At 37.8% G+C, this 13,794-nt stretch overlaps 1 protein-coding gene across 1 annotated transcript in view; it reads left to right on the top strand.

Annotated features, from left to right (window-relative positions):
• Window positions 1-13,159, top strand: part of LOC131027972 (RHOMBOID-like protein 9, chloroplastic) — a 180,420-nt gene extending 167,261 nt beyond the window's left edge. Inside the window, exons 6-7 of the mRNA XM_057958069.2 lie at window positions 12,359-12,513; window positions 12,786-13,159. Of these exons, the coding sequence (XP_057814052.1) occupies window positions 12,359-12,513; window positions 12,786-13,044 (414 nt within the window). The 3' untranslated portion in view covers window positions 13,045-13,159. The remainder of the gene's footprint in view (window positions 1-12,358; window positions 12,514-12,785) is intronic.
• Window positions 13,160-13,794: the final 635 nt, after the last annotated feature.

Genomic DNA, 13,794 nt, shown 5'->3' with positions numbered 1-13,794 from the left:
CCTTTTGAGGTGATAGAATGTGGAAGAATGGAGGATTTTGACCAAAACATGAATTTCCCTCCTGACCCTTCCAAAGGGTCCAGAGCGAAATTCACCTTTTCCTCTATTTTTCTCTTTCATATGGCCAAGTTTTGGATTTTTGAGGCATAGTTGAGGAGACTTGGATACATGTTTGCCTTGGACAGAAGGTTTAAGACTACAAAATGATGGAAATTAGCCTAAATCAAGATTTTCGCTCCTGACCCTTCCAAAGGGTCCAGAGCTAAAATCCTTATAAATCTCAAATTCTCACTTGTCAAGACTAATTTCCTAGTTTCTAAGGCATCTGTGGAAGTGTTAGACATATTTTTGCCTAAGGAAATGACTAGAGGTGGAGGAAATGGAGGATTTTAGCTTAAAACAAGATTTTCGCTCCTGACCCTTCCAAAGGGTCCAGAGCGAAATTCTTGAAAACACTCATTTTTCCTTTAGCCAAAGTCAAGACCAAGGTGGAAATGAGAGGAGAGTAGTCTATGTTTGCCTCCCAAGGAAGATTAGAGTTTGAAAAATCAAGAATCAAGGTTAAAACATGATTTTCGCTCCTGACCCTTCCAAAGGGTCCATAGTGAAAATCCTTATAACTCTTGTTTTATTCCTTATTTTGGCTAGGCGATGGCTTGATGGAGGATGAATTGGTATGTTCTTGCCTTGAGAGGGAGTTGGATGCTTTGGAAAATCAAGTTTTTGCCTAGGAGATGAATTTTGCTCCTGACCCTTCCAAATGGTCCAGAGCAAAATTCACTATAAACCTCATTTGCTACCTTGTTTGAGCTTGAAACCTTGTTCCTTAGGTGGAAAATGATCTATCTTTGCCTCCAGAGAAGATTGAAGTTTGAAAAATGAGCAATCAAAGCCTAAATCAAGATTTTCGCTCAACCCTTCCAAAGGGTCCAGAGCAAAAATCTTCTTAGACCTCATTCCGGTCAATTGTTTGACCAAATTTTGATTTGCAAGGTATCTTGAAAGGAAGAATGGACATGTTTGGCCTTTGGAAATGTTTGAAAGCATTGAAAATGAAGGATTTTAGCCAAAAAGGTGAATTTCACTCCTGACCCTTCCAAAGGGTCGAGAGCGAAATTCCTTACACACCTATTTTTTGACCTTGCTTAGAACACAAAGTTTGTCCCTCGGGTGAAGAGTGATGTTTAGTTACCTTCTAGAGTGGATTGGAGTTGAAAAGATGGAGGATCAAGTCAAGAACGAGAAATTCACTCCTGACCCTTCCAAAGGGTCCAGAGTGAATTTTCTCAAAACCACCCTTTTTCCCAATATTGTGCCAATGCAATTGCAGACTAAAGTGAATTGAGGTGAAAGAGATCCTTAGGAATGACTTCAAGTGCTAGGAAATCATTGAAAGTGAAGGAATTGAGCCAAATAGTGAATTTCGCTCTTGACCCTTCCAAAGGGTCCAGAGCGAAATTCCTAAGATCCCTTATTTTCCTAGCAAAATCAAGTCAAACTTGGGTTTCTATAACTTGGATGAGTGAGGAGAAGTGTTTTCTTGCCCTTTTGAGGTGGATTAAAGTTGAAAGGATGGAGGAAGAAGACTAAAAAGTAATTTTCGCTCTGGACCCTTTGGATCTCTATAGGTCTTATTTCCTTCCTAGTTTTGACCAAGTGTTGTTTTCTAAGGTGTGTTGAAAGGTAGATTTATGTGTTCTTTCCTTGAGAAATGGTGGAAATCAACTCAGAACATGGATTTTGCTCTTGACCCTTCCAAAGGGTCCAGAGTGAAATCCTCATTTACCCCCTTTATTTTGCTTAAGGCATTGAGAGGTGAAGTTTTCAAGCTAATTTGGTAGTGAGTGGACTTGATTGTGGAGAGGAGAGTTGAGTTAGATCATTTTTGAAGATGGATTGGATGAAGGAGGTGAGAAATCAATCAAGAATATGGATTTCGCTCCTGACCCTTCCAAAAGGTCTAGAGCGAAATTCCTTAAATCACTTTTTTTCCTTACAAAGTCAAGTCAAAATTGGGTTTTTATAGCTTGCATGAGTGTGAGGATTGATGTTCTTGCCCTTTTGAAGTTGGTTGAGGTTGAAAGATGGAGGAATAAGCCTAAAACAAGAATTTCGCTCCTGACCCTTCCAAAGGGTACAGAGCGAAATTCCAAAATCCATCTATTCCTTTAATATTTGTGCCAAGCCAGGCCTAGACAAAGATTGTAGAAGCCCTTGAGATTGCCCTTGAATGGATTGTTGTCTCCAATAATGATGATTTTGGGCTAGATGAAGAAATTTGCTCCTGACCCTTCCAAAGGGTCCAGGGCGAAATTCATTATAGGTCCCGTCCTTGGCCATGATTCCTAGCGAAATTCTCTTTTCTAGTCATTTTGAGGTCAAACAAAATGTTGCAAGCATGGGAAAGGGATCCAAGGATGAGATTCCAAGTATAGAAAGTGAAAGAAATGGAGTTGAGTGAGGGAAAACAAGCATAGAGAGAAATTCGCTCCTGACCCTTCCAAAGGGTCCAGAGCAAAAAACACTAAAACCATCTTTTTCTCCAAATTTTGAGTGAAGTCAGGCCTAGACTAGGGTGAGAGAAGCTATTTGGAATGCCTTGGAAAGATTTTTGATCATTAAAAATGCCAATTTTGAGCTAAAAAGAGAATTTCGCTCCTGACCCTTCCAAAGGGTCTAGAGTGAAATTCTTCAATCTACCTATTTCCTCCTTGTGTCAAGTCGAGACTTTGAGTCCTTGATTGAGGTTGAAATGATGTTGCTTTGCCTTGCAAGATAAATTGAAGTGAAGGAAATGAAGAGTTGAGACCTAAACTTGAATTTCGCTCCTGACCCTTCCAAAGGGTCCAGGGCAAAATTCTTATGGAACTTCTTGTTGGAAAGAATCTTGAGCAAACTTCATTTTGATGTCTTCTTGTTGATGATTTAAGGTATAAAATGCTATGTTGAAATGAGTTTATTATGTGTCCTTAATCATCTTTTGGTTTGTTTTTGCAGATGTAAGAAGACCAGGACAACATCATCAAGGATGACCTTCTCTAGTCCAGCATCATCATGGACGACCTCTTCTAGTCCAGCATTTCAAGGAAAGGTACACCATCCATCCTGCACATCAAAGACAAAGGAGGTTAAAGCAGGGGTTCGTTGAAGACACCAATAGTTTCAGAAGGGTTAATTAAAGTTATCTTCTCAGCATCACCAAATTGAAACATCAACCAAGTTACAAGTGTCAGACAGGGTGGCGTCCCAGTCATCATTCCTCCAGTTGGATTGGTCCACCTCAGCGTGTCCAGATTCAATGTACTTGACTCATCAGGGATGACACAAACTTCAATGTACCTACCCTGGTTATCCATTGGTTGAATATTCCAGAGAAGACGTGTCCAAATAATGCAATTATTTCATTGGCTAGAATTGAGTGTGTTGTAACCAAAGAAACGGGACTTGGACTCGGCTTGGACTCGGCAAGGCCGAATCGGACTTGGACTTGGGACTCGGTGTCAGACTCGGCTGGACTCAGGAAAGTGAAAAACTCAAGAAATTTAGAGATTTTTAAAGATTTAAAACTTGTTTCAAACACCCTTTATTGAATACACCTTAAAGACACAAAAACATCATTAAACTCGGCTCATTTGATTACATACACAAGTATACATCAATCACATAAGCATAAACGTAAATTGTAGCTGAAGAAAATAACAAACATAGATATATAAATATTGCCAAATGTATACAATATTACAAAACTCATGGAATAAAAAATCCATGTCATCATATGATCATCATCAAATGTTTCATACAAATACCAAAGGTAAATAGTAAATACTAAATACAACTACAAGTGTACAAGCCTATGGCTCAGAGGGCCGTGCACCCTCTCACCCTAGCCCCTTGCCAAGGTGTTTAAAGTAGGTCCTGGATGATTCAGCAGCCATAGTCGCTCCCCGTGACACCATGCCATGCTCACCAACATCAGGGACGGCTGTGTCATGCTCACCAACATCAGGAACAACTGTGTCACTTTGAGTCTCAGTATTTCCTGTCTTTGCTCGTGCTCTCTGCTCCTTTGCCATGGCTACAGCCTCAGCCTCTATATCTACCTGGTCGATCCAATCAATGTCATCATCACTAAATACAGCTGTAGGAGTCCCAGGAGCTGTCTGATTCTCATTGGCCCACTCTGCTTCAAGATCAACCTCATCTAGAATGATAGGAGACATGTCAACTATTGCATTCTTTCTCATTCTCAGGTGGAGGTTGTAGTGAACAAAGACGAGATCATTCATCTTCTCCACAGATAATCTATTGCGCCTCTTGGAGTGTATGTGCTCAAACATACTCCGATTGCGCTCACAACCTGATGCGCTGCATGGTTGGCTCAAGATGCGAATGGCCAACTTCTGAATATTTGGTGTCTTTGGGCCAAAAAAGTTCCACCAATGATCTGAGTTTGAAATGAGAAAAATAAATAAAATCAGTCTCACTCATGAACTCATTTAACAAGTTACAATATAGTATTGAATAAAACTAAAATTAAGCCTTACAATTTATTTTTACTTGGCATCATAGTTGTCCTACCGCCTTTGGTGACAGGATGAGAGAAGGTCTCCCCTTGTGCATCTGAGAACATTTGTAGCTCTCGAAAAAGGTCTATCTAAGAAGTACCAGCAGGTCCCATCTTCTCCATGATTGCATATAGCCCATTAAGGACCTCCACATCAGCCTTGAAAGAAGGGATAAAACGAAATGCCGGATTCAGAAAATAGGTTGCCGCATGGATGGGCCTATGAAGTTGATGATGCCATCTCCTATCAATGATCTCCCAAATGGGACCATACTTGCTCTCATCTGCTCCATAGACGAATCTGATGGCCTCCTTCGTCTTATCCATGCCCTCATATATATAGCCCATTGTGGGCTTATTTCCATCCACAACTCGCAACAAAACCACCGAGGGCTTAACAAACTGCAAAATTGAAAATATTGTGTAATTTAGAAAAATGAGCAAATAAGAGAATACATATAAAAAGTTATAAAACATGAAGTTAAATTGTAGAATTTATAAAAAAATTACCTTCACTATCTCATCACAAGGGACCCAAAAGCCTTGCTCATAAAAAATGCAGTCTACCATATCTATCCCTGCAGGGGTGGTAGCATAGGATGAGGAAGACCACTCCTCACCAACAATCATACGTCTCAAGGCAGTCTTAGACCTAAGCATGGACTGCAATGTGAGGAAGTTTGTGGCAAATCTTGTGATTCCTGGATGAGCTAACTCCTTCTGCTCTGTGTATTGTCTCATAAGAGCCAACACCCATGAATGATTATATACAAATTTGCAAACATTTCTTGCCCTTTCTACACATCTCTTGACCCATGGGATTTTTCCAATATCCTCCAACATGAGGTCAATGCAATGAGCAGCACATGGAGTCCAAACTATAGATAGGTGCCTCTCCATCAATAGTCTACCTGCAGCAACATAATTTGTTGCATTGTAAATTGTAATTAATGGAGGTACAAACTACAAGATAGTAATTAATTTGCAAACAAAAATAGTTTGTAATCAAAAGTTTACCCGCAGCAACATAATTTGCTGCATTGTCGGTCACCACCTGTACCACGTTCTCCTCACCCACATCTTCAATCACCTCCTCTATCTGCTCACATAGGTAGGTGGCATACTTGCAATGGGCGGAGGCATCAATGGACTTGATGAAAACGGTGCCCCCTGAAATAAAAAAATAAAGCTAGGTCAATGATCATTCAATAAACCATTAGATAAAAAATAAAAAATAAAAGACTATATGAAACTAAAATTAATTAATCACCTGTGGAAGAAACAAGAAAATTAAGGAGAGTTCTATTTCTCCTATCCGTCCAACCATCAGTCATGATGGTGCAACCTTTAGTGCTCCATATCTGGCATTGTTCATCTAAATCCTTTTTCACATCATCCACCATTTGAGACAAAATGGGTCCCCTCAAATCACTCTCACTAGGGGCTTTGAACCTCGCCCTGCATATGGTAATGGCATCAACCTTTTGTTGCCAATAAGGAGACCTATCGCAAAGAAACTCAATGAGATAAGTTAAGTATAAAAATTAAAACAATCAAAGTTATCAAACATAAAAGTTAGTAAAACCTTCCCCTTGCTACAAAGAATGGAATATAGTTGTAGCTCCAAAACCTGCCAACTGCCATTTTAGCAGCATCATGGACCTCCTTGTTCCAACCCATGCCCTCAAGCGACGGTTGGGACCGAGGAGTAGTGCGAGGCACAAAGAAGGAATCCAACCTAGATTTGCAAATCCTAGGTCCAATGGTAACATTCCCACTACAACTACAAGTGGTAGGAGCATGAGAAGTGGCGATGGCACTGCCACTTATAGAAGCAGAAGCAGAAACGGAAGCACCAGCAGTAGCAAACTGAGTGGGACGATATGGAGGTAAGGAAGAAGGGCCTCCAACACAACCTAACCGTGTCCCTCTTCCTAAAATTGTCTCTCTCCCAATGGCCGCTCGATCCTCCTTTTGTTTTTTTTTCCTTTCAATCTCCTCAACCATTACATAACAATCACATACAGCCTCAAGGATTGCTTTTAGGCATGGTTCGACATCATGTCCATGCACACCAGCAATATGGTATTTCAGCCTATATATACCTCCATGGAATATTGTTTTGCAAAACATACATTTTGTTTGCCCCTTTCCTTGCCCTAGAAAATCCTCATGATATTTCCAAGCAGGGTCCTTTCTAATGGGGGGTCTAGAAGCTGAAGTAGACATTTTAGGATAGTTTTGTGAAACTTGATGTTGAGGCAAATTGAAATAATAAAGTGAAGTTTGCTGCAATAAAACATTACAAATACAAAATAAAATTAATACATATTACATACATTCAAAAAAACTAAAGTAGGGTTTGTCAAACCCTACTTTAATAAAAAAGAAATTTACAAACCCTACATAGTACAACACTACAACTGCATACTACATGCTACATACACACATACAAAAGATTTTGAAAGAAGATGTAAAACTTTCAAAATAAATGGATACAAAATGGAATTTTTGCATACAAGAAACAAACTAATCTTCAAAAAAACAACCGTACCTCTTGCAACAAGCTTGAAATGAGCTGCAAAGTCTTCCTATCCAACTCTTGATGCACCAAATCGAAACACAATGCAGGTCCAATGTGACAAATTGAAGAAAACTTGAGCTTCCTCCTTGCTGGTTTTTCTTCTATGCACCCTTGTTTTTCTTCCCAACTCACTTTACTCCTCCTTTTTTTGCAAGTGAATGAAATGAAAGTCATTTTTAGGGATAGAAGATAATTAACATAAAAAAACGGACTTAAGAAACTTTGCAAATTAATTTCTTTTTGTTTTTTAGTTGGCTTGACGCCGGCCGAGTCCGGGGCTCGGGACTCGCCGAGTTTGACAAGTTTGGGCCAAACTTGCCAACTCGGCTAGACTTGGATGGGTCCGAGTTCGAGCCACTGGGACTCGCCAGGCCTGACTCATACTCAGACTCGCTGAGTTTGGGCGAGTCCCGTTTCTCTGGTTTTAACAAACCCTAATTAGGGTTTTTACTGTAAAATGTCGGCCATTGATCTCAAATTGATCTGAGCCATTAAATTATATTAAGAACACTATATAAGCCCTGGCTCCTCATTTGTAAAGGCTAATAGTTAGTCAATAGTTGATAGTGGGTGAATAGTTAGCTAATAGTGAATAGTCAACTGATAGAATAGCAATTAGAGTAAATTAGGAGGACAAGGCGAGAAATTGTTGCCAGTGATTGTAAACAAACTCCATTTTCATTGAAGTTATGGTGAAGTGTGTTGTTTCGTTGCAATATGCATGGTCTCTTGTTGAATCTTCATTTTAGACGATAGATAATTAAATTGAATGAAAGAAGTTGTTGAATGCACCTGTGTGGAATCCGTCTATACCACTAGCCTCTTACTGATTGTAAGTGTGCCCTGCATGGTCAACTGGCATAAAATGAGCTTAATCTTAAGTCGTTACACGTCTATTGTTCATGCATTATCTTGAATGGTGATCAGTGTCTGATGGTGTACGATTTGAACGTATTGGAAGCATCCCTTAGAAGATCACACTGAGTTGGTGTTGGATTGTTCAAGCCTGATGGTGAGACCCAGCCCAGTAGGACTCCACCTAGTCGTTCATCCATCTTCTCACATTCTAGGTAGTAGAGTAGACTTCCTGAACCCTGCATCTTTGACCATTTGTTTGTCTTCTAGTTAGTAAATAGGACTTGTGATTCCAGCAAATCAGACGTTCAGGTCATCAAGTGTAAGTCCCCTTGTGATTCCAGCAAATCATATCATACCACAAAGAGCTTATCCACGAGTAGAGATCCTACATAACAGAACCTTGAAACTTCTCCGATTGATCCTTCTGCGATATCTTCAACATTCGGGAGCTTTATTCAAGAGAGGATAAAGTACCTTTAGGTATTTTATTCTGTGTTCGCATGTGCATAAAAAACACATCAACAAAACTTCATGCTAGCAATCAATTATATCAGACATCTATTTGCAGCAGGGGCGATTCTAAGGATAATTCAATTTGGTGGTGTGGAGGCTTCAATCAGCAAAATATTGTTTGCTTCATCAATATTAAACCAAGGTGATATTTTCCAGGTGCTTTGTCACTTAGTTGCCACTGTATTTCAGTTGTATGCAGACCATCCATGGCTGCCATGTGTTTGCAGATTTTTTGAGTACTTAATGATAGGTTGCTAGGGCATTTGGCACATGTTTTGTCATTAAATGGAACCAATTATTTCATGAATAAAAGGAGTAATAAGGTGTATCCAATTTGTACTTTGTCTCAAGTTTTCATGCCAACTGTTTGCTTAAATTACAGTCAGCTGTAGGTGTGTGATTCTTGCACTTAATTTCATATGATTGCATTGGTAAACACAAATACAACTTGCCCCATTATCCTAGAGGCTTATAGTATTGATTAGTAGTTATGTGCTAGTCATTCTTTGACTATTCTTTGAGGTTTATGCTCCAAACACAAGTCTGAAAACTTTGCAACAGACTAAACAGCATAACATGCAAGTTATACTGCAGCCTAGAAATCGCATAACAAGCAGGTTATACAGACTGAAACTTAGAACAGCAGGCTGCCAACTAAGTGTTTGATGATATTCCTTGCATATTCAGTCATCTATGTGCAGGGGATATTTCATATTTACAAGAACAAGGGTTCAAAAGAGCTGTTGTAGACAACAATCTATATTTTAAAACTGAAGATGGTCATCAGTTGATTGTTGTAGTTTATGTAGACGATATTATTTTTGGAGGCAGCAATAACAAAATGTGTCAAGATTTCACTATGGATATGCAAAAAGAATTTGAAATATCCATGTTAGGTAAATGGTCTTTATTCCTAGGACTACAAATTACTCAATTTGATAAAGGAATTTTCATTTCATAGACTAAGTATGTTAAAGAAATGTTAAAAGGTTTAGAATGGAGGATTGTAATCATGTGAGTACACAATGATCACAAGATGTAACTTGAGCAAAAATGATGAATCTCCTGATGCAAACCAAACTCTTTATAGAGAGCACAAGTGCCGATGCATTCTTTTTGGGCAACTGTGCAATAGTTTTTTGGATGAGACAAACATTGAAGGATATCAAAGTAGAATGTGATCATCCAATATCAATATTTTGTTATAATACAAGTGCCATTGACATTTCCAAGAATCCAGTGATGCACTCAAGAACTAAACACATTCCCATCAAATATCATTTCTTGAGGGAACAAGTAGCAAATCGGCTAGTAAAGTTGGAATATGTTGCCACTAAAGAACAGGCTGCGGATATATTTACAAAGCCTCTTCCAAAAGGGACTTTTGAGTTTCTTGGGCTGAAGTTGGGGGTGATATCCTGTCCTTCCAGTCATTAATGAGATCTATTCTTTAGGGGAGCTCTTCAGTGCACTATCTTACAGCTCTAAGATGACCTTTGCCATTGATGCGAAAGGGGGAGAAGTTGAGTTAGGGGGAGCATTGGAGTAAGGGGGAGCATCTTATTTCTTTGAGAAGTTGCAATCCATGACAAAGGGGGAGACTGTTGAAATATTGTCATTGATCTCAAAGAAATCAGGCTGATTGTTGAAATATTGTCATTGTTGAAAGAAATCAGATTGAAGGTCTCATCTGAATGAGATTACATAAATGAATTATTCTTTATTTTGGTACTCAAGATAGACGTTTGAAGAATTTAAAATCAATAAATTTATATTTATTTATTTATTAGCCCCATGTTAGAAAGGATTGTAAAATAAATAAATTCATATTAATTGGGCCGATCCTGCTCATAAACAGCCCCTTGTAATATTCACAAAAAGACGAGCTTTATTTTGTCGTGGCCAACTTCATACTTTCAAACAAGCACTCTTACAAATAAGATAGATTTGTCTTATTACCATAGGTGAAATAGGTGCGATTCATAAAAAACAAATTTTGTCTTATTCCTATCTTGTCTTATTCACATGTCATAACAAAAAGGTGAAATTTATGCTTGGGAAAACAGATTTATGAAAAGGTGTGATCATGTTAAGGCAAATGGCTATTATGAACTGGTGCGATCAGAATGGGTTATAACTTTTAATGTGAAAGAACATGTTTTCAAAGTGAATCTCCTCAATTGGCAACGTATAAGATGAGCATTTTGTGAGAGTTGAAAGGTGTTTTGAACAAGAGTTATATTATTAATACACCAGCAGATCCAAGCATATGAAGAGCAGATCTTAAGGAGTATATTTCCAGATTTTATGAGGAATTGTGAGAGTGTTAGGCTCAATTTAAAGGCAGACATTATAGCAGATTTGTGTACAGACTTACAACAGAATTTTGATGAGAAGTTTATATTGAGATTGGTGCCTCATATTGAATGATATTAGTGTGTCTTATTGAGTCGGTGCTCAAGTATTGGGGATTGGTGTCTCCCATAGGTTGGTGCCTACAAAGTTTGTAAAGACAAGTTTAAATGAACAATATTTTTGTCGTGTTTTTCTCCTACAAGGGTTTCCATGTAAATAGTGTTCTTATTTTGTTCCTTATTATTGGATCTTACACATGCGCTAATGTGGATTTAGTTTTGAAGTGACTAATTAAGTTTTTGGAAAAGTAAGTGTCGTTATAATTATTCAGCCCCCATCTCAGTATAATTGTGTGTCCATCAATCCCAAGCTTGTTAGGAGTTCTTTGTATATTGAGCATGTCACATGGTTTCATTTGTGATTGTCACAACTTACAACAGCTTTTGCCTTTGCCCCTTTTGATGAGATCTGTCATCTCAATTAGTCCATGTTTTCTTCTTGTAGTTACAATTACAACTCACATCTTCTGTTGATCTATATGTTCATTGAATGAGGCGTTGATGTTTTTCCATATTCCTCTTAACGTATTTGGCTAAAGGGTTGATCCTTCAATGGGTTTTCTTCTGATATTTGGAACAGTGATGGAGAGAATTTAGCTATATAGAGGCATACAAGAATGTAAAGACATTCACTGCCAAAACATTCCAAAATGAACAACAGTGTAAATTGATATATGTAACATTATTGAAACAAGGTTAGACAAACATACAAGTTACAGCAATAGTCAACAACACATTACAACAACATATTTATTGCAAAAATAAAATAACTATTTGATTCAGTATGACATAATAAATGATAGAAATGTCTCAATATAAGCATGCAGCCAAATTTTACCTTCGAGGGAAGCATACCTCTTGAAGGTACCTTCCCACAACTAAGCCTTTAACTAATTAATAGTATTTACTCTAGGTCTTGATTGTGACTTCACTAAACTATGTTTTAGATCCATTTCTATTGACTATTCAATTTGTGGCCATATAAACCTATAAAAAAACCTTAATACATGCAATGAAGTAACTAAAAGAGCTTGCTTCCTCAGAATCCCATTGAAGGTTTAGTATTTTTATATATAATGTCTCTTAATAATAATGTTGAAAAATAAAACTTTTTGAAAGAAGGTAATACATTCAAGCATCAACGTGGTTTTGATGTGTGTAAGAGGTACCCCGAAAGCAATCCTGCCACAAGTATAATAACATATAGATCGACAAAGAGTTTTTGGAACCTCTCAGGTTTTGGCACATTTCAAGTACCTATTAAGAGGAGTATGTGCTAGTTAAGTAATGAATGCTCGTGTCTAAGAGATTGTAATTTTTTTTAGATTGCTTATTTTAAACTTAGTCTGTTACTAGGTTGCACTATTGCAGCCGTACCTATACCTTTCACTCTGTATTTGAAACATTTGTTTTGGAAAAATGCAGGGTCCAGTATTTGCCATTATTGGTTCTTGGGTCGTGTATCTATTCCAAAACAGGGAGGCAATTGGAGAGGACACTGCAGACATTATGATTCAGAAAATAGTTCTTGCCAGTGCAATAAGTGTTGGCTTGAGTTTCCTGACCCCTATTGATGATTGGTATGTATGTGAAGCATTTTAGTTGCAGCTCCAGACTATATAACAGTTTATTTTTTCTGAGAATTTTAATGTTCCTTTTAGAGGTCATTTGTTTTCCTTGGTTATTTCTTACCATTTCTTCTAGGCCACTTGAGAATATGTTTGACAGGTTAGGGATATTGGTAACTTGTTATCTTCAGTTTTTCTCATGTGTACTTACAGTCTACAGATATAGATTTGGGAGCATTGAGATTTTCTTTCTGGATAACTCACATTTTGTTATACCATGGTAGGACACACTTGGGAGCAGCATGCGCAGGCCTCTTATTTGGGATTCTAGTTTGCCCTGTTCTAACTAATGGGCCTTCCGAAAAACTATTATCTGAACTTGCAGATGATGGTCAAGACGGATTTCTTCTAGTCAGGAGGAGAGACCCCAGGAGATTATTTACAGTATTCACTCTTTTTGTGGCTACTTTAGTTACTGTTTTCTTTGTCTTTGCTCCTTTTATTACTGAATTCCACTTTCCAGACATGAGTGATAATTTCTAGTTCTAACAGATATTAGATGATAATTTGCCTCAGTTTACTCTACAATTTTGAGCATTTCTGACATTATTATTCAAGAGTATCATAATCTGGCCTCCTTTCTGTGGGTTTGCATTCATATATTTAGTTGGATAGTATGATGTATATCCAATACACAAATCAGACAGCACAAGTTAACTTGCATATCTAGTAATAGTCCCAAGTATACTTTTATTCTCTTAGATATCCTGAATTACCTGTAATGTGTCACCTTAAGTTATTAGAAACAAGTTTAATCTCGTGCTTAACTGATTTTATTTGCAACATACTTCATTTGCTGAATTCTCCCATATCAGGTGTTAGTACAGTGAAGGACTGTCTTCCCATCTACAAAGAACGTGGAGTTGAAACAACTCAGAAAAGGCAACTTAATCGTGGATCCCTTTCCCTCGGCATGTTAAATAATTTTGTGTTTTTTTTTTTTTTAATGCCAATGATTTCTATGGTTCAGGGATCCTTGATCCAAAAGGTTGGTAAGATGCCAAAATCCAGTTGGTATTTTCCTCACCAAATCATTAAACAAAAGAATAAAGATTGCAAAAATCAAAGAATCTACCAAATCAAATATTGCCCTCAAATAATCATTGAACCATATCTCTTTAGACAACAGATGGACTGCTCCAACCAAATAACCCTATTTTATGCCATCAATTGATCAATCAAACTCAGCATCATACGAACACAAATTTTCACTCATCTCTTTCACTTCTATCT

Source organism: Cryptomeria japonica, chromosome 1 (assembly GCF_030272615.1).
Source record: "Cryptomeria japonica chromosome 1, Sugi_1.0, whole genome shotgun sequence".
Taxonomy (NCBI): domain Eukaryota; kingdom Viridiplantae; phylum Streptophyta; class Pinopsida; order Cupressales; family Cupressaceae; genus Cryptomeria; species Cryptomeria japonica.
Note: the sequence above shows the minus strand (reverse complement) of the source record. Positions and strands in the feature narration are given on the sequence as shown.